At 42.0% G+C, this 27,543-nt stretch overlaps 2 protein-coding genes across 2 annotated transcripts; both read left to right on the top strand.

The window, feature by feature from the left end:
- Window positions 1–4,120: 4,120 nt before the first annotated feature.
- On the top strand, window positions 4,121–16,491 carry si:cabz01007807.1. The gene is made up of 36 exons (XM_046381247.1): window positions 4,121–4,288; window positions 4,408–4,464; window positions 5,492–5,557; window positions 5,698–5,760; window positions 6,010–6,072; window positions 6,569–6,604; window positions 6,711–6,764; window positions 6,861–7,997; window positions 8,141–8,296; window positions 8,413–8,505; window positions 8,688–8,750; window positions 9,108–9,167; window positions 9,295–9,330; window positions 9,423–9,479; window positions 9,551–9,601; window positions 9,700–9,768; window positions 10,053–10,124; window positions 10,219–10,326; window positions 10,492–10,551; window positions 10,837–10,926; window positions 11,059–11,124; window positions 11,224–11,277; window positions 11,387–11,446; window positions 11,580–11,639; window positions 11,775–11,870; window positions 11,956–12,006; window positions 12,095–12,196; window positions 12,508–12,618; window positions 12,706–12,807; window positions 12,888–12,932; window positions 13,060–13,134; window positions 13,913–13,981; window positions 14,115–14,154; window positions 14,244–14,301; window positions 14,419–14,764; window positions 14,868–16,491. Exons 1-36 carry the CDS (start codon window positions 4,268–4,270, stop codon window positions 15,270–15,272), a joined length of 4,152 nt encoding a protein of 1,383 aa, XP_046237203.1. The 5' UTR covers window positions 4,121–4,267; the 3' UTR covers window positions 15,273–16,491.
- Window positions 16,492–17,059: 568 nt separating this feature from the next.
- On the top strand, window positions 17,060–26,406 carry si:cabz01007802.1. Its single transcript, XM_046381255.1, has 22 exons — window positions 17,060–17,318; window positions 18,102–18,174; window positions 18,256–18,315; window positions 18,613–18,669; window positions 18,749–18,814; window positions 19,958–20,017; window positions 20,123–20,182; window positions 20,445–20,504; window positions 21,034–21,105; window positions 21,345–21,407; window positions 21,536–21,613; window positions 21,954–22,013; window positions 22,139–22,204; window positions 22,453–22,524; window positions 22,987–23,055; window positions 23,207–23,260; window positions 23,407–23,439; window positions 24,253–24,330; window positions 24,417–24,456; window positions 24,544–24,589; window positions 24,755–25,169; window positions 25,767–26,406. Exons 2-22 carry the CDS (start codon window positions 18,109–18,111, stop codon window positions 26,247–26,249), a joined length of 2,058 nt encoding a protein of 685 aa, XP_046237211.1. The 5' UTR covers window positions 17,060–17,318; window positions 18,102–18,108; the 3' UTR covers window positions 26,250–26,406.
- The last annotated feature ends 1,137 nt before the right edge of the window (window positions 26,407–27,543 follow it).

Raw genomic sequence — 27,543 nt, forward strand, 5'->3', positions numbered from 1 at the left:
CGCCTGCTTTTAAAGTGCTTTGTTTTTGTTTCTTTTCTGGCCACGTGTCCAGGCAACTCCCTGAGGGGATTTCCTGCAATGCTTTCGATTTTTGCGTTGGACTTATTATAAATCACGTTGCTTACTTCAAAGTCAACAAAAAATGCTGTCAATTAAGGGAATCAATACATAAAAACCTAAGGCCTGATAAAACAAAATCATCAGACCTTTTCAGTGTGTACTTTCACTCTCTGCACAGACACACACTAACATGAGATTCATTTAATCTCCATAACCTTTAGAATGAAAACTAATGAATCTTAGGTTTATTACATAAAACTTCAAGATGACTAAAACTTGTGTAGTTCCAAAAGTGCATAATCTGGCTTTATGTGTGTATCATGTGTTATGCTTCTATGTTTTAGGAGTAAAATAATGAGCCTAAATGTGCACAGAATCAAAGGTTTAAAAGTGTAATAATTTATAAGTGCGACCTCAAACCCTGCACTTATGCTTTCTGTTTGCACATCAGGACTAAAACACGCAGCCATAAATAGAAAATGTCATGTGAAAGACTGTTTGGCAAATATCACACCATGACGGCTGATGTCTTATTCTTCTGCGCTCACCAACATATTTTGTCTTTCGCACATCGTTGTCACATGACTTCTCGGTAACTCGATGTTTAACCAGCCGATGGTGGCCTGTGATGCAGATGAGCAGGGTCACATGACAACAGATCATCATACATTTGATAATCACATATAAATGATTAAACAGGAGTTTTGGTCGACAGGGTGTGTTAACGTGTTTATTCACCAGCTTGTTCAGCCTTCGCCCTGAAGGAAATTCCTGCCATCATTTGGATTTAGGTGTTGGTCTTATAAACTAACTGTACTTGCAGATACCTTCAGCAACAGGAAGAGAATTGACAAAAACATGAAAAACATTAAAACAAGTGATGTGAAATTGTTCATCTGCTTATTTTTAAAAGGCTTATTTAGATGTCAAAAACACAACTGTTTTCTTTCAGGTAAAGTAGACATAATTTTATTTAATATCCATCCCCCAATTGGCTTTGCAATTAAGTTGGAACTTTTCCACAAACTCTAATTGAGAATTGCTATTGTCAGAGTGTGCGTTAAGGTCAACAGCAACTTCATTCACACACCCACCCCTCCTCAAAACCAACACATTAAAAACCTAAGGCATGACTAAGCAAATTATTCATCATCAACATTCATCAATGTCAATATGAATATTTATCCCAGACAAACTAGTTTTTCCACTGAATATGAAAAAGGTATCGAATTTGACTTTAATCAGGAAAATTATGGGAAAAAGAAAAGACAGACAGGAAATTCAGAATTTCTAGAAGTGTTTCATGGCGGCCAACACAGCCGAAATGAGACGTCCTCGAGAGCAGGTACCATACCTCCCCCCGGGTATGGGGGGAGGTATGGTCTGAAAACTCTGTGGAGGATTCCGGAGATTTGAGTCTGGGAAAGGAAGGAATTTTGAAATAGATAGAAAATGTGTCGCAACACAGACACATAATAATTACATAATCACATGTTTTGTAGGTGAAATAATCAGCTGAAAACCGTCAAAGCCTTACAAACTTTCTGTAATAATTTACTGAGTGCTTTTACTTCTTTATAATTTCTGTAGTCATGACTCTTTGCCTGAACTGGTACACATGACAGCCATAAATAGAAAATGCCGTGTGAAGGTCTGTTTGGCAAAAAGGCACATCATAACATCTTTGTTGTCTTCAGGTAGAAATTCCTCCTTCATGTTCCATCACGGTTTCACTTTCCCTTTCTCTACAATCACATGACTTCTTGGTGGCACTTTATGCTTCAAGGTGAGATGGACTGACGGTGACTTGTGACGCCTATCAGCAACCACCAAAACTACTGATCTGGAAACAAGACAGGAGTCACCAGCAGCTTCTGCCACCTGCTGGTGAAATAATGTGACAGCACTGTTTGGATTCTACAGCCCACAGCTGTGAAAAGCATCAGATTACATGCTCGTATTATTCAGTGATGTGGATATGATGCACAGGGACCCAATACAGTATATACCTCAAGCTAAAACAGAATATACACACAATGTCTCTGCAGTCACAGTTTTAACCACTCTGATTTCAAAAGTATCACAGTTTCTCTTCCAGGCTGCTGAGTTTCTGACTCTGCATCAGCCAACATCCACAACAGGTACGTAGCAGCTTCAGGTGTTCTTAATCGGCCCTCGGGGAGGCGCCACTTCCTGATGTGATCAGGGTGAACCTGATTTTGGAATCAAAACATCTCCACGCTGTTGTTCCTAAGAGGTTTGCACCAAGCTCTGATTGCATTTCCTCATTATAACCCGAGTTATCATTTTTGTTTAACTGAAGTTTACGGCGCAACTCAATATTTCGAGAAAAACTACACATCTGTGATGAAAATACCGATTGGTATTACAACTGGTCCAGGCTCAGTTTGGATGTGGTGAGGATGGGGTCTGTTAAACGGATGCGAGGATGTGAATCTTATATGCTATCTGTTGCACGTTAAGGAGCTGTTGTGTGCCTGAAGTGGGCGTCGGTCAACACACAAAACACCTGAGAGTTTCTGTCAGCACACCTGGACCACACCGCCCGGTTCAGCTGGGTGAGGACAACCGGTCGGTTTGCATTGAGATGAAGACAGTAATGCCTTGTTGTCATGCCAGCGCTGCCAGCAGAGGCCGGAAATAATGTGAATTTTCCTTCAAAATAATACTGCAATAAATCATTCAAGAAAAGAAATAAGGATTGTAACAGATGGCTGGAACAGTCGCAGGTGGAGTTTCATCGTGTCCAGTTCCCAAATTTGCTTTGTCACGCAAGAACCAAAAATGTTCCCAGAAACAGAAATGACCGCAAATTCTTCATTGGGTTTAGTGTTAATGCTGACGATCCTTTGTAAATCACTGCCCTCCTTAGAGCACCTTATCAAAGGAATAAAAATGCAAATAAATTATTCTTTGAAACAAAAGTTTAATCTTTTTTTTTTTTTTTTTAATTTAATTTCAAAGTTGAAATTTCGATTTTGAACTTTGAAAAATACAACATTGAACAATTAACTAAAAATAAGTGTAGGAAAAGATTTCTTCTTTCATTTTAAATATAATTTTTATTTAGTTCTGAAATTCTTTTGAATAAATGATCTTTAAGTTTTCACTTTCGTATAGGCTATAAACACTAACAAAACGGCTAACGTACACTCTGCTAATTCTATGATCAGCTTCCAGCTTTAGCCAATTCTCATTAAGTTATGTCCCTATGTTAAAAATTACACATCATTGTAACACTTGGGATCATTTCTCAGACTATCTATTAAAAAATAGCCAACATTTCAACCTGTCGGCTCACCTGTGCTAGCTAATACTAATACTTAACTACGTTAAAGTGTGGCTGTTGAACTGCACAATCTGGAAGTTTATTGCTCTTATACTGCGATTGGTGCCAAGTTCGGTTTAAAAGGGCTTGCTAAACGGAACCTTAATGGCGTTTTCACTGCCCATAATGTGAATACGGTGTATAGAAAGTGTGGTGTCATATTTCTCACAGTATCTGTGTTCCCTGAAGGCAACGTGACAGAGGAAGGTCCTTCTTTGTTGTGCTGTCACTCATGATGCCACGCCCCTCTAAACGGATACCACGCCCCCCACGCCAGATCCGGGCCACAAATTTGAAATTGAAAAGAATGAGACCAGAAAGTTAAAAAAGATCTGAAACCTGAAAAAATAAGATCTGAAACTGTAACAAAAATGAGGGTGAAATCTGGAATCTGTAACTGAAAAAATAAGACCTCAAAGATTGAAATATATATGAAAGTGAAAACTGAAAATAGATCATTTACTCAAATAATTTCAGAACAGTTAAAAAAAATTATACTTAAACTGAAAAAATCTTTTCCTACACTTATTTTTAGTTGGAGTACAATGTTATATTTTCCAAAGTTCAATATCGAAAGTTCACCTTTCAAGTTAAAATCTTTCTTTTTTTTTCAAATTAATGAGACGCTTGGCTCCGATTTAGCTCCACACATTTGCAAGTAACGCGTTTTATTTTGAAAATCCACGTTCCGGATATTTAGGTACTCCTCGCTGCTGACACAGGTGCGTCAAACAAGAGTGATTACCTTCGTGAGTCCTGTCAATCACGGAGGACTCACTGACGCGTTTTAATGCTTTCACCGCCCGTAAATAATTCGGTTTTACTTCATAATCGACTGTTGAACCAACTTTGCTGATTATGAGGGGGGAAACAACTGCGGTAAGTCCGGAGATTTTTAATTTAAACCTCGAGTGAGCTGTGTGTGATTGATGCAAGTTGATTTAGAGTTTGGGGAGGAGAGGGGTTCGTTTTCTTACTCTGTTCGTCGTGTTTATTAGGAGAATGAGGTGGAGGAGGATCGTGGAGAGTCTGCTGCATCAGGGGAAAGACCACTCGTGAGTTGGCCTGCTTTTAAACTGTCTTGAAAATTATTTTATATTTAAAGGTGCCTTTGTTTTGGTGTTGAATCTCATGCCAGCAAAACTCTGCAGTCGGTGCTCTGAATTTCATCTCACCCCGTGCGGTTCGTATTTCGCATTTTACCCTTTGAAGAGATAAACAAGGTAAACAAGCCAGTCGGTTGAGGACAGTGTGGGTGTTTCACTGTTTGTAGGCATCTGTGGCTGGCACGCATTTTGTCAAGTCAAACCCTGCGTGTGATGATGTCAACTGTCCTGAATGTCTTCATTCTGTCATGTCTGTGGCTGACAGAAAGAATCTGCTCTCCACACTCTGGATTGGAAAATTTCCATGCTTTCTTCTGAGTATTAAAACCTTAACCTGATAAAATAAATCTCTTATTTACTTCTGCAACTCCATCCCTGGAGATAAACAGTGAAAGAAGGAATAGTTTGAAGCTGATTTACTGCAGAATTAGACAAACAAGCGTGACTGTTACTGTTCGATTTAACTTTCATTTCAACCCAACACAAGTCTTCATAGGCAGGCTGAGTCTCGTCGATATTTTTGGTATCCAGCACGAATCCCCAATGAGGTTTTGTGGATTTTAGCCATATTTAACATATGTCAAGGAAATTCAATCGAAAGCAACTGGACTTAGTTATTTGTCTTTGAAGACGTTTCACCTCTCATCCAAGAGGCTTCATCAGTTCATGTGATGTTCATGTTCAGTTCATCAGTTCATGTTCATCACACATAACTAAGTCCAGTTGCTTTCGATTGAATTTCCTTGAGATAACCATGACCTGGATGAATGAGAATATTCACAGGCATATTTAACATATGAACTGCACACACAATGTGTCATGTTTTATCAGAAATAAAAGCAGCCTCAGTTTTGTGCACATATTGTAAACCGACACCTGAGTGGTTTTTAGTGATTTAAACCAGCAAAGACGCAGTCAGCATAATTTCAGTATGATTCCAACATATTCCTTTCATTAAGGATGTTTCTTTCTTCAGAGCGTTGTGAAGCTACAACATATGCTGAAAAAAGTTTCCCAAAGTCCTTTTCATAATCAGTACAAGGTGAGCAGCTGCACACACACACACACACACACACACACACACACACACACACACACACTCGCAGTACAAAATTACAAACTGTCACATACATTCAGTTGGTCTGTAATGAACTTTTATTTTGTTTATCCCTCTCCTCTCAGACTCTGGTCCCATCAACATCTGACTCCAGTGGATCATGTGCCAACGATTCTCCAAACCAGCAGGTCAGAGGCGGCTGTTAACGGCAGCTTTCACTTCTGCACGCTTGAACACCAGCACAAGTTCTCGCTTGCTGTATCATTTTACAAGGAAATGTCAAATTTGTGTTTACATTTCTGATAGTGACACATGACTTTCATATCACACGGCGATTCAGAATACGTGAAAAGCACGACACGTGATTCTCCGCACTTCCCTTCTTAAAAAATGTTTTGTTGTTTGATTAATTCGACGGACTTTTCCGTGGTCTGCAGGATGCTGGCGAACCCTCAGCTGCTGCAGATGTTACAGAAAACCACCAGCTGCACTTTGGACAGGTGAGAAGAATGACATATGTGACAAATCAGTGAAAATTACACCTACGATGAAGATTAGCTGCCTTAATTTTGCCATTTTCACAAACAGGTTGAAATCCACACCCTCTTTGTTTTGTTTTAAAACGCACTCACCGTTATAACGTGAGATCTTGTCAGTGTGTAGGCGTGCTTGTGTCTAAGCAGTCTGACTGGACTTTTCTATAAATAAGACACGAGTCTGAAATTAACAAACAGTGTTCTAAAATCAGCAACATCTGCCACACCAGCTGGGAACTCTTTAAAAAGATGCTATCTGAGAATCCTTGTAATATGCTTTTTTGGGTCCTACAGCGCACCTGCATTATTTTGTAGCCAAATAAATCAAACTACAAAGTAAAAATCAGCATCCAAACCTTTTCTTATTGTTATGAAAAAACGTTGTATGAATTATTTTGAAAGATATAAGATTTTATCTTGAACACAAAACATTTTTGCTGTGTCACTGTTATCCTTTCAGAATGGAGTGCAGGAACTGCCACATTCAAGTCCTCAGGTATGTTTTTAGATGCCAGCTTAGCACCATTTGAGCGCTCTGTCAAAAGTCCAAGTATAATCTTGAGATTTTTCTTCTGTCTCATTTCCCTGTGTTTGTTTTTCAGAATGGAGTCAGTGGGGGTTTGGCCAGAAGTAATCCTTTTTATATGCATTATTTGGTACATACAAGGCTTTCTTTTTATAAAATTAGATCAATACATTACCATAACTATCCTCGTGTACCCTGATGGCCTTGTGTTCTGTTCTGTTATCAGGAATCGACCAGCAAAGGCCAGGAAATGGAGGACGTAGGGAGGGAATCGTCAGAAGTAAACCTTGATACCATCTTTGTCCCTCCACCTGAATTTCAGAGTTCACCTCTGGATTTCAGAACTGAAATTAATACTATGCAAAATGGAGCCAAATTTTCTGAACCTCAGAAGGAGCTGTTCCAGACCCTTACCACCAACCACACGGAAAGGCACTTCCAGAATTCGACATTGCCAAAAAACACATCTGCCAACGGCCATCTTCATGATGTAACCCTGAACTCACTGGACTTGTTTAAGCCAGTTAGTGCTGAAACACAGAACTTCTCCAAACCCTTGCAGTTGCAAAGCCCTGACCTGTTCAAAGACGAAGGGTTCAGTCTTTTCCAGACTGCTAAAGGAGAGGATTTACTACATGCTGAACGCACTAGGGAGGTGAACACCTTTGTAAACCCTTTTAAATCTCCTTCAAGCATGGAGGACGATGTATTCCGGCCTCCACAGCCTGTGGTGGTGAACCCCTTTCATACTGCCACAACCAGTGATGCCGATTTGTTTCAAGCGGTTCCGTCTAAAAGTGGGGAACTTTTCCACATTAGGAAAGACTCTTCTGTGAAAGAGGATCCTTTTGGCATGTCCTCTCAGCAAAATCTGGATGTATTTTCACCATCATCTGCAAACTCAGTCAATCCATTCCCAAGCCCAATTACAAGGGATTTATTCCAAGACCTTTCGAGTTCCGATGACCCATTCAGTACTACTCCGTCAAAACTCTACAACCCTTTCCATGATGTTTCAAAGGGGAGTCCAGACATCTTCCAATCGCTTCCCTCAAAGACTAGCAGCAACAATATATTTGAGATAACACCAGGCAGTACAGCCTCCGTGGGCCCATACTCTACACCCTCACTCAACAGTCCCTCAGAACTGAAGGTGGACATGTTGCCATCCTCACCAGATCTGTTTGGGGCAACGCCATCAGAATCTCATCCTGCCGTCCAACCAAAAACCTCCGAAAGGCCAGAGGATGTTGTCTTGACGACTCCTCTTGGAACTAAACATGATATTCTTCAGCCGACTCCCTTCACCCGGTCCAGGAATCTGTTCATGTCACCAAGCCAGTCTCCTGCAGAGATGACTCATGTATGTAACAAGTGCCATTTGATAGTTGGACAACCACAAACCTAAATGTAATGGCAATATGTTGTCCTTTTAAATGTGTAAGAAGACATATTCTGATTTATATGCCACACACTTTAGACCTTCTTTTATAATGATACTTGCAGGTGTCGACCTTCAGACGTCCACCAAAGCCACTTCCTCGATTTAGACCGCCAAGGAAAGAAAAGCCACTAGTGCCAGAAAAGCCACCTGTGCCAGAAAAGCCACCAGTGCCTGAAAAGCCACCAAAACCAGAAAAGCCACCCATGCCGGCAAACTCTGTATGCAAACAACACAATTAAACATAATGTTATTATTTCTCTTCTCTGTTTATTTCACTGTTTTCTGCAATAGCCTAACTGCTGTGTTATTGCCTCTTTGAATTGACTGTGTTTAGATTGACTCTGAGCCAACTGTGTCTAAAACTTCACTTAAACCAACCCTGAGACCACTCCCAAAACCAGTTATTCGCCGCAAACCAAAGACTCCGGTATGAATGCTGTTGACTTTTCAACTAATTAGCTGCTGTAATTAGCTCAGGCAATGGTATGGCTCCAAATACCGAATGAGGAACAATGTAATCTGTCCTGCTGGTTAGTTTATATAACTGTTAGGATACACTGAGGACTGAACATCATCTTTCTGTGGTCGTGTTTCTTTCTTCTATTACAGGAAAGTAAACCAATAGACCAGGACAACTTTGTTGTCTTTCAGGACATCCTCCTTCTGGGACAGGTGTGTTTCATGTTGGATTGTGCCAATTTTGCTGTGCTTTGAGCTTTAGGGCTACAAATGTGAGGTTTGGCTTGATAACAGTGAGAGAAAAGCAATGAAATCAGACGGGTTTGTCTCATTGTCTCACTGGGTGTATGAATGTCCTCAGAACACAGAATTGTGCCTGTTAGATGTGTGTACTTGCATATTAAACAAAATCATCTGCAGGGTACCAATAATGTGCTTAGAAACTGCTGTTGTGACAAACACGTACATGTTATATGTTGGATTGTTGAAAACATTTCATAGGAAGTAAAATATGAATTTTCGCTTAACAAATACAATACAAAATAAATACACTAACAAATCCCAATACAGGAAAGGTGTGTTGAAGACTGGCCTGAAGACAGCCCTCAACTCGACCCTGACTTCAAACCAGTGAGGAAACATTTTCAAAAATTCACCTGAAATTGTTTCATTGCAACAGTTTTTGTGTAAAATGAATGTTCAGTGGAAGACATTTCAGATGATGATTCAAGTCTTTTTGTTTTTTCCCCTCTACAAGTCTGGAACATTTAGACTACGGCGAGAATCACTGAAAGTAAGTTAATTCTAGCAAATTTTTCCTCTAGTTATCAATGATTATTTAAAGCAGAAGAAATAAATGCTAAAAAAAGCGAACTGCTGTCTTAGATGAAGGCAGACTCCGATGGAGGAAGTGGCGAGGATCAAGACGGGAGTCACAGCAAGGTACTGAACCAGTCATCAGTCACCACTGGACGTTTGTAGTATAGCTTTAACATCTTTTTCATTTATTGCAGAAAAAGGACAAGAAATTCAAAATGTCCCTGCTCTCCAGAAGAGGGTCAAAGGTAAATGAAACAATGCAAAAATAATAATAAAAAACGTTCATCCCTTTGACTGTGCTTGCATGTTCGTCTTTGTAATGGTGACGGTTTTCTCTTTGTAGGATAAGTTTGCTGATGACTCCAAGGAGGCAAAGACCAGAACACTACCAGCCCGAACTAAACCCTCAAAGGTAAAGCTCAGGGTGTCTGTAGGAAGCACAAATGAAGGCAACTTTAACTTGTTAAAAATCATCTTGAGAGAGTAACTCAAAGGGGCCTCATTCCCACCAGTTTTGAAATTTGACTTTGACTACTACTGCTTTGACTACATCTGTGAACTGCACTGACAGTAAATTTAAGGGAAAAAGTCACCAGCAAATTGAAAACACTCGGTCCAGAAATAAATTCATGACAAAATTCTGCACAGCAGTGTGTTTGTCACGGCACTTGCTCAGTGTGTGCTTCTGTTTTTCAGGAGTATTTTTCAGATATGCACGTTTCTGCAGGAGAGAATGACGACGGGGAGCAGAATGGGATGGACTACAAAGTGTGTTTTTTAAAATTTTTTTTGAAGAATCTGAGCATTTCTGAGCAATATTAATAGACCAGTGGTGGTTTAATGTTTTCATTTTCGTAAACAGAAGAAACCTCTGAAGACCAAAGTCAATCAGCTGCTTCGAAGAGCCTCCGCTGCGTCCTCCGTGCCGGAGAGACCACACGTGAACGGACATTTACCTCAAGGATCGAAGGTGGGTCAGCTGAAGTTCAAGTGTGTGCTTTAATCTGCTTCTGAATTCGCCGCTGAAGTTTCATCCGTGCGATGAAAACGATGCATTCGAGGCACCCCACGTTGTGTCCGAAAAGCTTTACGCCAACACTGCAGTTCTCGTGACTTTTCATTGATCCCACAACAGGACGAAGACTTCAGCAAGAAGAGCGTCAGCAAGAAAGACTCTGTACGCCGATGGTCAGAGGTAAAGCTCCTCCAGTCTACAAACGTTCTCTCAAACGGGTTGGATCTCTGATTGTCTGCTGCAGACGAGTGCAGGAGGATGAGAAAAAGCTCTGTTGTTTCTAACCTTCATTTCATGTTCCAAAGATGATTTTATTTTGAGCGAGGTTTGGCGCATTGCAAATGTTTTGTTTTTTTTGTTGTTGTTTTTGTTTTTTACTTATTATTTGCATGGTATTTTTATGCACTTTAAAATGCATGTGACTGTCTTGATAGAGTTTTTGATGCAGAGTTTGATTGTCAACAGGGGACAGTTTTGGATGCCAGCAGCGGTGATGAGGAGGAGGAGGAGGAGGGAGGGGATGCCCAGCACGAAGAGGCTGGCGGCCATCGATCTGTACGCTTTTGTCTATAATTCATTTATGACCACTCAGCCTAAAGTAGCGATGCTGATTCTGAATCCACTTTTTGTTGAATGAGGTTTCCTATATTTTGGCACGCTGACAACATGATGTTTTTCTGACTTCAGAAGAGAAAAAAGAAGGTGAAAATCAAGTTTGTGCCACACAGAGGATTCGCCATCACTGTAGAAAAGGTAATTCACCTCTAATGCATTTTGTGCTTCACTGCTTCTCACTGCATATTTGTTTACGCCTCAGTGAGTGTCCGTCATGTTAAAACTTTCCCTCTCCAGACTGACAACGAGCCGAAGGGAGCGCACGGATACACGCCTCGCAAAGGCTCAAAGGTGCGAGCGCATACGTCTGAACACAGTGTGCTTTGTTCGTACACTTCATTTGTGGTATGAGGATGGCTGAGGTGGCATAAAATGTTTGGAATTTTGTTTATTCCCTCAGGAGAAATCACAAGATGAAGTTCTCGGTGCACACGGATACACGCCTCGCAAGAAGTCTCAGGTTAGCCTTTAATGACGTGAGGGTGAATGGTTTTCTTTTTTTTCTGTTTTGAAGAAAATTCACTTCCATAATATGAAATTCTGGAACAGCTTGGTTTTCTACATGCAAGTTAAGCAGAAAATTTTCCTCTTAGGATGATGTTTTTGAGGATGTAGAGGAGCTGAAGGCCCAAAGTCTTCAGTCAACTAGCAAGGTAACATTTTTCTTATTTTTTTACCATTAAATGTCCTGTTGGACACAGCAATGTTTTATTGTGAATATACTGCAGTTATTTGACTCATACATGAAAAGTGAAAAGTTTTGAACATGTTTTGAACATGTCACTTAGGCTTTCATGGATGATGAGCACTTCCAGAAAACACTCCACACGGCCGCTGGATTGAATGGAGATGAAGATCCACATCCGATGGAAGACTGCAGACCTGTAACTTTCCTTTCTCTTAATGTTTAGTTTTTCTTTCATCACCTGTTCTCCCTTTTAATGGACTTTTGTTTCCCTTCGTCAACAGAAGAAGCCGTCAAAGATGAAACTGCCGCACGTGGGTCGTCGAAGCTCGAAGGTGAATATGCTTCTGTGAAGTGTTTGGTTGCAAGGAAAAACAATATGGACTTTTGTTAAATATTTCTGAATGTTTTTGTTTAAACAAGGAGGACATGCTGGATAACACGAGCTCTCAGAAAATGAAGGGCAGCTTCTTGGCAGAGGAGTTAGACTATGACGAGCTAAACGGGATGGAGGACTGCAAACCGGTATGTGTTTGTGTCTGAGGCCAGCGGCTTTTTAACATCAGCACCAGTAAGAAGCTAACAGCAGCTGCATAGCATGACTGTTGGGATAAAAACAGCAATCAGGGCACTGATGGCTTTGAAAGAGCAGGTTAGCAACAACAGGAGAGAAAATAACCCTTCAAGTTAATCCTTCACTGAGGACGCACTAAGTGTTGTAGTTACTTCAGATTTTAATGTGAAAAGAGAGAGCGAGAAACACAACTAGACGCCATTGTTTGCTTTTATTCCACCTTACAGCATGAGGTCTTAACAATTTTTGTTTCTGCTGTCAGAAAAAGTCCAAACACAAAGCGCCTGTTCCCATCCCCCGCAAATCTAAAGCCACCACTGGAGAAAGTGAGCCGATTGGGTTCAGCCACCACACGCCTCAGCAAGCATCCAGCGTATGTTCAGTGTTGATTTACTGCATCACATAAGCATGGGAGATTATTCTAATATCATAACTCAGTTGGGTTTTTTTTTTCATTCAGGATGTCTTTGCTGAGGATGACATCACCCAAACAGGAAATGATTTCATGAGTCCCGAAGAGATGTGTGACAGCGAACAAGACGACCTGGAAACCTGCAAGCCGGTACTGTAGTCACTCTCACTGTTCACTTTTACGAGCCTGTTTCACTATGATTCTCAAACAGTTGTTCTTGTTCTCAACAGAAGAAGCCATCGAAACTTAAAGCCCTAAAAAGACACATGGCGAAGGTGAATCCGTGCGCTCGAACTCACTTCTGATCACATGACGAAAGAGCGATTTTGCTCCTACTGCTGTCAGATCTTTTAAAACAACGGAATCACATCCTCACTTTTCATTATCTCTCTGTCACGCCAGCGCAAAGCCATGCATCTCGAGTCCGATCATCCACCAGGAGCTACATCTAGCGCCTACCTGTCAGAGGCCGCCAAGGTACGTTTGGAAGGTATCACGAGATACTTAGCTCATCAGTTAATGTCTGGCTTACTGAGCCAAACGTTGGCATCAAACCTGGATTCTTCTGACAGCGATTAGTATCAAAATGGTATGTCTTTAAACCTTAGATAAACTTCATCAAAAAAACGGTTAGCACGAATGCCCCAAATGAATGACACAGTTTTCAGTCTTTATTTGACCCACGGCTTTATTTTCTTATCGTCAGCCGTCATGCGGCTGAAACTCGTGATGTTGCAACATGCCATTCATGTTGACCAACTGCTGACTTTTTGTTTTCCAGTCCGTCAGACCTGACGAGCTTTATGGAAACTAATCTGTTTGATTGGATCTACAGTGTGATACTTTTCTGCATTAATGTAGTGTGACAGGATTAAACAGAACGGCTATGCTATCTGAATAGTTTAGTTTTATGTGCACAAGGTGAACTTTCTTTACCCCAACTGCCAATTTAGAAACTTTTGTAAAATGTTTTTGTTTCCCACCATTGGCTTTGTTATCTCCTGTTCTTTGTTCTTGATGGGACACATTCCTTTGACGTGCGACTCAGCCTGTTCAGCGACATAGCTTGTGTACTCGCCGACACACCAACTAGTGTGTAGGAAAGCCTTAATACACACAAAGGCCTTGGTTAAACAAAGCTGAGTTTTGATGACTAATCTGTGTGAATATGATACAGCATGTAGCAAAGGCGTATTTTGACGTGTCCCCTGGCTTATTTTTGTCCCTCCTTCTGTCTCCTCCCCCCTTCATTCAGGCGGAGTGGCTGGCTGCTCAGATGGACGAGCGAGCTGCAGCAGATCTGGAGGATGAGGATGAGGAAGGGGTCAGTTCCTGGCTGAACAGAAATAATCCCCTTGACCACCTTGTATTTCCTGTCAATGCGAGTCATTAATGTTGACCTTTTCGAGCAGTGTGTTGCTCAGGTGTGAACCATCGTGCTTTTGTTTTGGTTACAGGACACTGACAGCTTGATGGAGTGGTGGTACACTGTGGAGCGTGAGTCACAATCAGACTTATTTTAAGTAACACATTCCGACACCTGAACTTTTTACTTCATTAACACCTGCCGCGTGATTGTATTTCAGAGTGGGATGAGGTGCCATCAGATGATGAAGACAAAGTCATAAAAGAGGATGAGTCCAAGTACGTTTGTTTATTTGAATTTGGGTTTGGACTTTGTGTCATAAACCACATTTTGAGGCGCTGCTTCCTTTTACGCCATGTTGTACTTACTGAGAGCGACATTGCTTTGGCTCTCAGGGCATTCACCGTCTTGGCGAACAAGGTACATCGTGGCCTGCGCGTTTTCAACAAGGTCTTCACAGAACGGGCAGAGGTCCTGTGGCAGTCCATCATCACGCTGCACGCCATCGCCGACGATATCAGCGAATTCCACCAGAAAGCCAAGATTGCTGGCATCACCGGCGGCACCACCACAGCCGTGGGCGGTGTGGCGGCCATCGCCGGCTTGGCTTTGGCGCCCTTCACCCTCGGTGCCTCGCTCGTAATTACAGCTGTTGGTGTGGGCGTAGCAACAGCTGGCGGAATCACTTCAGCCTCGGCGGCCATCTCGGACAACGTTAACAACATGCACGACCGGAAGAAGGTAAGCGGCAACTTTGCAACGCATGCAGGATCTCGCAGAGCAAATTCATCACCCTGTCCCGTCACACGCCTGAACTTACCACTGACTCCCTCTCCTTCCATAGGTGGAGATGGTTTTCGAGCAGTATGAGGCTCACCTGCAGGACATTGGGAAGATCCTCCACTTTATCAATCAGGGCTTATACAAACTCCGCGGCCATCCCTTCCTCAGGTCTGGCACCCAGCACTACTCGGAGGACTGGGAGATCCGCAGGGCCGTGCAGATGATCAGCTTGGTGGACACGCCCATCATGCGGGCAACAGACATAACGGACTCGGCAATCGCCTCGGTCCAAGCACTCTTCAAAGGCATGGACAAGTACTTCATCAAGGACTCCCGGGAGCTGAAGAAAAGCTGCAAGAAAGAGATGGTGAGTCAGATTAAAGAGGTCGCAAATTTGCTCAATGATGGGATAGTGGAGCTCAATGCCATCAGAGAAGAACTGCAGGATGCCACTGGGAGTGTGTGATGATGCCACTTTGACAATAAAAGATCAACAACCCCCTCTCCTGGTGACAGGGAGGAATTCATCCACACACTCAAAGGGTTGTTGTTTGTTTTTGTTTTTTTTTAACATCAGTTCAAGTCAAGTTCAAGTTATGTAACAAACAGTTTGGACGATCAACAGCATATTCCAATAGATCACAGTAGAAAAAAATAAACAAACTAAAATAACAACAGCCACTGTGGAGATAATAAGTCATTATTTCGTCATGATTTTATTAGATTGTTCGTGATACATTTGTAATATATTGTAAGATGTTTAAGGCACACTGACACACGGTCCTGTTATGTGGGTGAAAGGTTTAAATAGGTGTATAATAAGGTGTATCAGCATGTAACTTTGTGGTCACAGGAGGCTTAATTTCCACATTTGAATTGATTATCAGTTGAATTTATGCACTCACTGTACAGGGGCACAATGAAATAACAATATAATGCAACCTCTCACCTCTCTGACACAGCTTCCACATCTAAAATGTGAACAAATTCTCAGTCTAAGTACTTTTTATGTTTTGTCTGCAATTCCTATTATTTCCATATAATCAATTGTTATTGACTGTTGATGATGAGTTGATTTTAAAGTTTCTGTATTCAGTTTTTCAAATGATCATCAGAATATCTTGTTTTCAGTGTTCAAGAGAAAATGTGACCGTGCTCCGCATTTACACAAAAACAAATAAATAAATCAATGTTGTACACACAGTAACTTGTTTTTAATATGTCAGTGCATTGACAGACGTTGCTAATTCGCATTGCACATCTGAGTAATAACGTTGGTTGAACTGGCGGTTTGCTGATGCACAGCTTTTGGTGGCACGTCTGTTGGTAAATTATTCCTACACTGATTGAAATGATGGCACAAAAAACATGTTGTTCCCCTGATGTTCTGCACAGAAACTGGAGGCACTTTTGGTCGTACCGTGTGGCATCCATGCTGAGTGATTTTTAACTGTATGTGCCTCTGAAAGATCAGGTTTAACTGTCAAGCTAAAGGTTAACTATCCATCCATGTTAATGTACTGTGAATACAGAAAGATTTCTTTGTCTGTTTTGTCATATTTAGTGGCAACTGCCCTTTATTTTGTCTTCCACCTGTTAAGCACCCGTAAAGGTCTTAAAATATTCTGCTTCAGCACGTTCAAATGTTGTAACGAATCTGTGAATAAAGCCTGTTTGTCAGTGTGCTTCCTGTTTCCTGCAAACTGTGGCCTCAGGTGATGTGACCACCTGTTCAGGTTTGTGTTCGGTTTGTCTGCGAGACCGTGGAAGGAAGAGAAAGGAAGTGTTCACTTTAATCTGGGCAGCAGTGGGTTGGATATGGTTTAAATCAGCCAAACAACTGAGATCCAAATTTCTAAAGAGAGACCTCAAAGGCTCTTTTATGAAAGCAAATAAGAGCTGTGAAAAGTTCATATAATGGTGATACTAAAATAAAAATACTTTTCAATATTGAATTTTGTTCTTTTACTTTGAAAACCCTTTTCAATTTTTTTAGGATTCATAAATGACTTGTAAAACTACCACCATACTTTTTTTGGGGGGGAACTTTTTAATCACAAGAGTGGTGAAAAGACTGAACCAGTGTTTCATATTTTTATGTTTTTAAAAGAAGTACAAATGAAAAGGGTAAATGTAGGAGGTTTGGTACATGTCGCGGATTAACTACTGTTTACTGATCTAAGATCGCCAAGCCTCCTAAACTGTTGTGGCCACCAAAATCCGTGGCGCAGTTTATGTGCTGGAGGAAAGAGGCCACGCCCCACTGCAGGTAACACAGGTGATCCACATGGGGACGTGGGGCGCTCGTTTCTCAAACGAGGGTGTGGATCACCGGACCTTTGATGCCGAAAACCCGTTTTGTTCGCTTTTCGCATGAAAAACTTCCCCTGAAATCGGAGCAGGATGGCGTCCCAGTGTAGCCGGTAATCCAACGCTTGTGGGGTCCGCCTCAGCCTTTGTTAAACCAGTCTGACGTCTCTGGGCGATGAAGAGGGAAGTGAAGGATTGTGAGGTAGGCTCCAACTTTTAAAACTCTTCCAATCTCCCGTTGTGGCTTTGCAATGCAGCGTTTTTACTGTCGTTTTGCTTTTGTTTTAGTGTCACAGCGCGGCGGTAGGCAACCTGCTCGCTTCATTGTGCCGTTGCTGCTGTTTTGTGCTGTCAAACATTCCTTTGTAGCCGCAGACACAATGTGGCGTTCTGCTGCGTGCGACCAAACTGTGTTGAAAATTCAGCCACTTTAAAGGGTTGTTGTCTGTACGCTGACGTAGACGTCGTAGAAAGCGACTTTTAAAATTTATTACCACTTAGTTTAACATAAGTTTCAATTCGGCGAAATCATGTTTAACAAAACATCCCCTCTAACACCAACGGAACTTTTACAATCATCCTGCTCTGATTCCAATCAGGCTTTTTCACTTGGTGGATGGACGCTCGCAGTTGACGCGAAACAAGCAATCAAAGTAGAAAGAAAAGGACTGAAAATGCGCTGTGCAATGGATCTGGTGTAGCCCGATGTTTTCAGTAAAACGTATGGTTTCACCGAATTATTCCAGTCATACTGAACAGTTTTTTCCAGTTTCACCAGTCATACTGAGCACCTTAAATGTCAAATATTTGAATGGAATTTGGTGTGTGGGTTTGCCCAGAACAAAGAGGGCAGCAACGACCTTGTCAGCTGACGACAGCTTTAAACCACCAAATAGTACACCATGCAGCTGTCAGAGTTTCTGCCTAATTGGAGCCATATTTCCCGCCTCATCATGTCCAAATATTTGAACCATGTATTTCACAGAGTGAATATGTTCAGAAGAGATAAAGGCTCAACAGCCCCAACTCCTGTGGTCCCCCCAAGACCCAGCAAGGAGGTATGTGGAGTCTGAGGGACGGACTGGTTTTGTTTGTTTACATGTGGTTGTTGTGTTAACTGAAGTCTTATTCATCACCAGGATTTAGACCACCCCGTCATGCACAGCCAGAACACGCCGGACGCCGGACAGGCCTTCCAGGTGAATGTTGAAACTCGCACATACACAGATTTTCTCCTCACATTCTGACTGTAATGATTTGCTGTGGGGGGAAAAAAGTTCACAAGTGAACCTAATTCAAAAAAACAAAGTGAGAATAAGTGGCTCATTTGTAATTTTAACTTCCTTTGACTCTCTTGACCTGTCTGAGTCTTACCAAATCTTACAGTTCTCCCAGCAGTTTGTCACCAAAGATCATGTGGTTATAGTCAGTGACTTTAGTGCATGTTCAGCTACGGTGAAAGATGTGTGTATGTGTGTGTTTTGTGTAAACATCAGAGGCCTGGAGTGCTGGGAGTTATGCAGAAGGTCAACCCTTTCCGGTCTGCCTCGCAGGTAAAACATGACCTCGTGACGCGGCAGCTGTTATAGCTTTGACTGCTTGATGCCATGTGAGTTTTTGTTCCGTATTCAGACCCCCGCTGCAGTCAGCAAAGCCACTTCCTCAGAGTCAGTAGAACAGAGAGCAGACTCCACACAGGTGAGAGCAACTCCAGTCTCTTACTGATACCACACACGATCGGCTACTTTTGCAGTGGTTTTTTTGTCTTACTTCCATCAGGTGTATAATTGGCTTCTTTTATTTATTCAGTGCTGCTCTCCAGACAACATTAGCGGTGCCCAGCACAACTGTTAACTAATTAACTAACCCGACTGTCAAGTTGTTTTTGTTACTTAGCTGCTTATTGCCTGAAAGACAAGAGTTTTGGGGATTTCTTCTTTTTTATTCTAACAAAAGTGAGACAACAGGAGAAGTAATGGCAGCCTTATTAGGAAGTTCCTGTTCACCGATTAAAAGAGAAAGATTTACGTCAGTAGTCACTGCTAAAAAGCAAGCTGAGCTCCCCGATGTGTTCTTTCAACGTTGTAAACGGAAACCAACATAAATACTTTGGTTTCGCTTCAAAAGCAGCTGACGTAAAAATGGCTTAAAGTCCATATCTGTTACTGTCAAAGCACAGAGTGTACCTGAACTGGCGTCCAGGTGAAATGCAGACGAAATTCAGTCACACTCATTTGCACTTCGTAGCTACTGTCATAGTGAGACTCCTACGTTAGTAAGGAGTCTGTGTAGCCACTCGCTGTCTGATTTATTTTTTTTTCCTTATGAAATCCATAGTCTGTGTCCTCTGTCCTTGTAATGACAGCAGCTCAGGTGCAACTAAGTGAAATTAGACTTCATTCTCCCAAAGAAAAAACTCATCCAGTCGGCTTCAAGGCTGTAGCGTTTATCTGGTCCCTGATCAGTTCAAACCACTGATTTGTGTGTGTCGAGGGACAAGAGCTCATGAAGGAGGTCAAACTTTTCTCACGTGTGGTTCATTTCTGTTGGTTTATCAAAGGTGGTCACTAAACTCTGCCTAAAATCAAGAGCAGAGTTGTTGCGGCATTATTTTTAATCAAGCAGCTCCTGGGCTGCCTGGAAAAACCAAGACAAACGACAGTCAGGTTTAGGATCTTGGCAATATAAACGTATAAATGAGGCCAGTGTCTTAAATCTCATTTGGACTTAATCTGAACATGAGACACCAGCTGCAAGGAAAACAACCGGGACTAGAAGACTCGGGAATCCTGAGTCGAGAGCATCCAGGTTCATGAGACTTATTTGAGACTTGTGTTCCAGAATCCTGGCATGCTGAAAGGGGTCATGCAGAAGGTCAACCCATTCAAGTCCACGTCCCAGGTAACCACAGCACTGTCTGCATGTTGGAGTGTCAATCATAACGATGGTTAATACAGGATCTGTGTCGCGCTATGAGGCGTCCACTCAGCTGGTTTTCCTCTGCAGGTCCCAAAAGCTCCATCTTCAGAGTCACTGGAACAGGGGAGGGTTTCAGACTCCAGTCAGGTGGGTCAAATGTGTTTCCCAACACATCTTCAGCTACTTAGATTTCACAAAAAAAGCTTTAAATACCAGATTCTCCAGTTCATTCATCTCTTAATGTGGGACAGATGAACAGTCACTCCTCTACAAAATGACCTGGAAATAAAAGATGTAATTAAACAGAAAAAGAAAAAGGAAAAATGTCCCCGGTCATTTCTCGTTTCTGTGTATGACAATGTGTTGTACTTGGTGGAAGACGGGATGTCCTTGTGTGCTTGTGTTTCAGAACCCTGGTATGTTGAGAGGCGTGATGCAGAAAGTCAACCCGTTCAAGCCTTCCACACAGGTATCCTCTTAGCATGTAGCATGAGGTGACCAGCGACCCATAAAGCCAGAATATCCAGGCAAAAAGAAGTAAAGATGAAACTATGACATTTTATTCAGGACCAAAAATGAGAACAGTCTTCTCAAAAATCATTCTAACTCAAGTGAATGGAGGAGTCCTCACCACAACTGCAGTGACAGTGATGAACAATGTCAATGGGCTCATAAATATCCATTGAAGCACCGGTAAGCTGCTGACACTTGCAGCAGAACTCTGTTATTCATCAGTGTGAATGCTCACATCCTTATAGTTTTCATTGTGGGTGAGGACGGCCTTTAACTGACTTAAAGAGCTTAATTAATTAAAATTTGAAATGATGTCTAGATGCTTTTAAGATTCAAAAAAGCGGATTTTTTTTTTTTGACTAGTCAGGGTAGTAGCTTGACATTACAAAACGTAATTCACACAGTAATGCAAAAAGTGAACTGTTTTACTCTGAGCATCTGGTATTTTTGTTTTAACTTTTCCCCCTGACTCTCCTGTTTCCAAGGTGCCAAAGAGCGATCCTCAAAATGATTCTGCAGATCCACCTGAGACAGGACAAGAACCTCCAGGCAAACAGGTAAACGTGGCCCTGCTGGGTCTGAAAGTTGCGAAGGTGGGATCAGCGATTCTGGTGAAAGATAAACCGATCGTTCAGTCTCATGTGACATTTCCAGATTGTTGGGATTTGATTTATCTTTCTCCAGAATCGCTCGCCCCACGTTTAACCAACTTCCAGATTTGCAGCCTCACAAGACTCTGAAAAGTTCGACTTGTCATGCTTTGACATACTGTACAATTAATGTATTTATCCTGTAGAATCCAGGGATGATCGCAGGGATGATGCAGAAAGTCAACCCATTCAAATCTTCACAGCCAAAGGTACCAGTTGTGACTCTGAAGATGATGATGATGATGATGACACTGACACTGAATGGCTGCTTGGGGGGAAAAAATCTCATCGTCATCTTTGCTGCTGTTTTTGTCTCCCTTGCATCCACTCTGTCCAGGACCCCCGGCCTCTGCACAGTGACCTTTCGTCCAGTAACGGAAGCTTGGCAGACAACAACAACTTGCCTCAGAAGCAGGTAGGTCTGTGCAATGAAGCACTTTGTCCAAAAGCAGGCCCCAAATCCCAACATTTATGTCTGGTTCCATAAATAATCAGAAAGGTATTTAATAACAGCACATAAAGAAAACACAAGCCACAAAGATGTTTGTTTTTTCAGTAATCCTTTGCCTTGTGGAAAGTAGCTTGCATTATCATCTACCACCACCAGATGGCGCCAAAGATAATATTTTCACTCTTCAAAGTGATCCTAACTTAAAAGTTTTTCTGTCTGTTTGGATTGCATTTGCAGTATCATAGATAAGATGAATTCATGTGTTTGTCTCATTGTCCTTTTTTTGTTTTTGTTTTTGTTGTAGAACCCAGGGATGCTCAAAGGGATGATGCAGAAAGTAAACCCCTTCAGGTCTTCCACACAGGTACTGCACAGAGATGAACCTTTTTAACTTGGTCGACATTAGATTTTTAAGTGCATAATTGTTTATGCTATTCAGTTCCTAAGAAACCAGCTTGGATGATTAGGTTGTACCAACCTGTGTTACAGGTGTCAGGTGAAGAATGTCAGACAGACTCTGTGGTGCCAGATACAACTTCCTTTTTGAAGACTCAGGTATGGGTTCATGTCAAAGTTAATTTTTTTGGGGAAGGAAATGGAAAGTTTGGTTCCAGTTTTCCATAAGCTGAGATGATTTCAGAGGTGCATAATCACAGACCACTTGGATGAAGATTCTTGAATCCATTTTCTCTCGTTTCATACCTTAATTAGTGCTTTTAATGACCCAATTTTTCAGTCAGGAGCCAGAAACATTACTTAACACAGGATTGTTTCTCTCTCACCCATTTGTTCTTTCATATCAGGAAGACAAAGGTCTTGAAAGCGAGCACTCCACCAGCTCTGAAAGCTTGGATGACAGCACCATAGAAAGACATGTAAGGTCAATTTCTTAAATTTATTTTCTAGGGGAAAATCTGAACCAGCCGTGACCTCTGACTAAATCTCTTAAAGACGGCTGTGAATAGTGGCTCCATTGTTTTCTATTTCACTGCTGAGCAAAGAGGCTGACCGGGTAACGGTGAAACCGGTCTAGCCAGAAAAATCCAAGGCATTTGTCATGGGAGATGCACCTGATGACTTTACCGGGTGTTTCGTAAGCGTCCAAAATGACAGCCTGACAGTTCGAGAAACAAAGCTGAAGTCCTTCATCGCATCCTGCTTGATGCTAAACATGTATTCCTGTAACTCAGTAATCATGAAAAACATCCTTACGCAGAATACTGCATGAGCAACGTGGCTCATGCAGTATTCTGCGTTGTTCAGGTTTTGTCTGATGCTTTGAGGCATTAGCACCATGTAACTGAAGTAATGGAACCAATTTCTCAAACTCTCCACAGTCTGTTTGGTACGTCGATGCCGATGAGGTGAAAAGCGCGTCAGTGCAGGCGCCGAAGAAAAGAACTATGGTACGTACAGTAAGCCGCTTTAATATGTCAGGTGCTGCTAAAAGCTACCGTGCAGGACTCACTGACCACTGAAACTTGTATTATTACTCGAGCTCGGGTACAGCTCTTGTACTGAGGGGCAACATCTGTGTTTTTCTTATTCCTTCTCCAGACTTTCAGAATAAAGAGGATTTTGCCCAGTGCCTTGTTTGGATCTGGAACAAAGGTCAGGTCTGATCAGTCCACACCAAAACTATGTTTACACGTCATTACATTGTGGTAACACTTTGTGTTTACAAATGCAAACGACAAGTTATACACTGAAATATCGCTTTGTTTCATTTTTATTCTCCTCCTCTTGTTTATTCATAGGACTCAGCTGCTCCGTCGTCCGACACTCCCCAGGTGAGCAGACAAAACGGCTTCATGCACCTTTTTAAAACACCTTTTTAAAAGATTGTGACTCAGAGCTTTACTTCAGGTATAAAAGTGAATTAAGAACAAATTTGAAGTAGAATAAAACCAACAAAACAATAGCAGACATGGTGTAGGTTCAGCGTAAATGGTCTCAGTTTATTAACAAACACATAGGTGCAGGATAGAAAACAAACTACGTGACTACAACTGAGCTGCTGTTCCCACATTGCAAATTACAGTCGGAGCTCAAGCAGCTAACTTTGCAGTGGCATTATGGAACAATGTAAACAAAACCACACAAAACTCAGCGTGTAGTCGCCACTTCAATAAAACCAGGCAGCCTAATATTTTAATGAAGGGTGTGTGGTAAGAGAATGGGCTTTATTTGCCATGTAATTTCAGCTCCCTTTGTTGGAATCTATTTTGTCCTGTATTTAACCCCCACCACGGCTTACCGGTGGTGTAGTTTTTCATGTTACTTTTGTGTGAGTGTTTTTTTTTTTTGTCCTGTTTTGTTTTTTTCTCCAGTGCCCCTTCTCATTTCCTCTTGGCAAGTGCATCGTTTTATCACACGGCAGCTGTGAGCTTAAATGACGTTGACCACCTGTTTAGACCTATTTTTAGTCTTCGATTTAAACTGAACTGAAATCGGCCGATCATATTACGGGCTCGTCTACAATTCTGGTCATAAGAATGGGAGACAAATCTATACATCCGTACAGTATGCTGTTTTTCCCCCACTGACTTTTAAGAAATGCCTAATGCAGTTTCTCGCATACAAAACCCTGTTTCCTGTTACAGGAAAGAGTGGAGGTTCAGACACTAGAGATGGCTGAGGTGCCTTTGCCCAGTGAAGGAACAGTCCAGGACCCGCTGGATGTGAGCCTCATTTCATGTCTTACATCACATGATGCTTGTTTCATGTGCATCTTCATTTCCCTGAGTTTCAATCTGTTCACTTTCAGGACGAGGAAGGCCTTTTGTCGTGGTGGAGAACAGTAGAGGGTATGTATGATCATAATGCTTTGATGATTTATCGGTGATGACGCTCATCGCTGTAGAAACTTGTTAACCCTTTCCTCTCCGTGTTAGGCTGGGATGAGTGGAACGAAGCAAAGCAGAATGACGACGCTGAAGAGTAAGCACATTTATGAAAGTTATGAATTATCTTGTATTTTACAAGCAAACTTATGATCCAACTTGACATCACAGTATGTTTACAAAATAGTTTTTTTCCCCCTCATTTTTCACCCCCTATTCCTCCAGAACTGAAACTTGCATTTGCCTCTTTTCCTTGTCTCAGGGTGGTGGAAAATGCAGCTGACCGCGTCTTCATGGCGGCTCGGCTTTTTGTTCGCTTTTTCAACCAGCGTGGTGGCTCCCTCCAGCAGCGGATCCTGGAGCTGCTCGGTTTGGCCGACTCGGCTGACAATTTCCATAAGAAGACGGTCACGGCCAGCGTCGGTGGTGGGGTGGCAAGTGTTGCGGGGTCGATCACCACCATCACCGGGCTCATTCTGGCGCCCTTCACAGCAGGGACATCGCTCATCGTTACAGCCGTAGGCATCGGCGTAGCTACGGCAGGCGGGCTGACGTCTGCTTCAGCCAACATCACGGACACGGTCCAGTCCAAGACGGACCGCAAGAAGGTGGAGAAGATGATCCAAGACTACGAGGAGGAGATAAAGGACATCAAGGGGTGCCTGGAGTTTTTGCAGGTGAGAGAACAGAGGACCCAATCAGGACGTCTCAAACTGTTTTTATAGCAACCTATAACTAAGTAAAGCCTAATTTATTTAATATTTAGAAAAATCAACACACATCAGTGCTTGAGATGTTTTGGCTGGTGGCCTGCTCACCTGAAATTATAGCTAGAGAGTACAATAAAATGTTTTTGTCATTGTGTCAAAACTTCCCAATTTAGATGCACTTTTGTGATTGGCCAAACCAGAATGGAGGGAAGTTGAGTTGAGGAAGGATGGGAGTGGGGGAGATGAAGCTGCCAGAGCAAATGAAACAAAACCAGATTTGTCTGGCACCAGACTAAAAGTGACTGCTTTTACTATTGGAATTGCTGCAATATATTCCTGAATTTTGAATTCTTATGTACCAATTTAATTATAATGTAAGGTCGGGTCCTGCTCAAGGTTTCTTCCTGTTAAAAGGGATTTTTCCTTGCCACTGTCTGCTTACTCGAGGGTTCTGGCTCTGGGTTTCTGTAAAGCACCTAGAGACAATTTTGATTGTATAAGGTGCTATACAAATAAAATAGAATAGAATTGAACTGATCTCTTACCTTTTCATCTGCCTGGCAGGAAGGGATGGAGATGCTTGAAGAGTGGAACTTTGAGAAGTATGCTGAGAGCATCTCAAAGAAGCACCTCAACCAGAACGTCAAACACGTCATGAAGGAGGGTGGCCGGGCCGGCAAGGCTTTAGTGATAAACACTGAGAGCCTGGTCAGTACCATCCAGGTCCTGAATGTTGCAGGAGGTGCTGCCAAAGCCGCCCAGGTGATGAGCATTACCACTGGAGTGATGTCAGGTCTCTTCCTGGCTCTTGACGTTTTTTTCCTGGCCAAGGACTCCATGGAGCTGAAAAAGGGAGCAAAGACAGAGTTTGCGACCAAGATCCGAGAAGTTTGTAAGGACCTGCAGGACGGGCTGCTGGAGCTCAACCGAATCAAGGAAGAGCTGCAGAAAACCATGGACGGGATAGAGGTGGAGGTGGAGGAGGACGAAGAGGATGAAGAGCTGTTGAAGTCTGAACTGAAGAAGCTTGTTGAGCTTGAGGAATGAAGGATTAGATGTTAGAAGAAACCAAAGCCTCACTGCCTAAAAATATATTTTCAATAGTTATATTTAAAGTAATTAACTGTATGTCTTAAACCAGAAGTTGCTGTATCATGTCGTGTTAAATCAATGTTTCTTTAATAAAAGTGGTTTGCTGCTTAAATGACTGCTCTTACTTGTCTCAGCTGTGAAAAGAAGGAATTCGATACCCAGCAGTAGAGGAAAACAAAGCAGAGGATGGTAGACGCATGACCACCTTGTGCCAAGAGAGTGCCTGATGCATGCATGAAGGACAGAAAAATGTTGACAACCCTGCCTGCTAAGCTGTGATCGAGAGAAAAATCAGCTTCAAAGTTGTGAGAAGCTTAAGAGAAACTTAACTGTTTATATGCTGTGAGCATTAAAGCATGACAGTCGTGGCAGGCAGCCAAGAAAAGCATCAGGTACTGGGAAGGAAAAACAACCAAATCATCATTATGTCAATGCTGCTTGACTGATAGCATTCCACTGCAGAGCAGGCTACCTTGTAACACATACTTCTTATTTCCCTTCAGTAAAGTAAGACAGAAAAATATAGGGCTGAGCGACTCCAACAAAAGACAGCATGTTTCTGATGCGGTGACCTGGTGATTGTTTCTAGTTTTCCTTTGACTTTTACTAGACCTTTGCAGGAACAAGTGGGTCAATAGAGCAAATGAACTAAACTTGCAAAACAAAATTACATTTCTTCTGGTTGAACTCAAAAGAATATCCACATGTCCGTACTGGCCACACAGAAATCCCTGTTCACTTTCATGTGAAAGATGGGAGAACCATATGTATTTAATTATTACAATTATTATTTTTGAATATCCTCTTCGAGAACTTCGGCTGAGTTGGGAACCTGCACTGCTGTTCTTATCCGAATCTACTGCGACCTCTAACCCTTCACTCTCCACTGTGCTGCCACAAAACGTGAGATTATTAAGTGTTTTTTTTTTTTAAACATCACAGCCAATCTTTCATGCTTCTTGAACCAACATTACAACTGAACAACTTTGTTCCACATCCAGAACAACATGGCTCATTAACCGTGTGTAAATGTCTATAGTATTTACTGAGGGCTACAAGAGACTTTAGTTTAACTCATTTAAAGGACTGTCACTGTCTAATACTGAGTGGTTGTTTCTCCACACACAGTGAACATCACGTATTTTAAGAATTATGGTTTCGATAAGGTGTTACCTTTAATAGCTGGAGTAAAGTACGCGGGCTGCAAATCAGGTACCCATCCAGCAGAAACAATGCAGTCGTATCTCTG

Source organism: Scatophagus argus, chromosome 23 (assembly GCF_020382885.2).
Source record: "Scatophagus argus isolate fScaArg1 chromosome 23, fScaArg1.pri, whole genome shotgun sequence".
NCBI lineage: Eukaryota > Metazoa > Chordata > Actinopteri > Scatophagidae > Scatophagus > Scatophagus argus.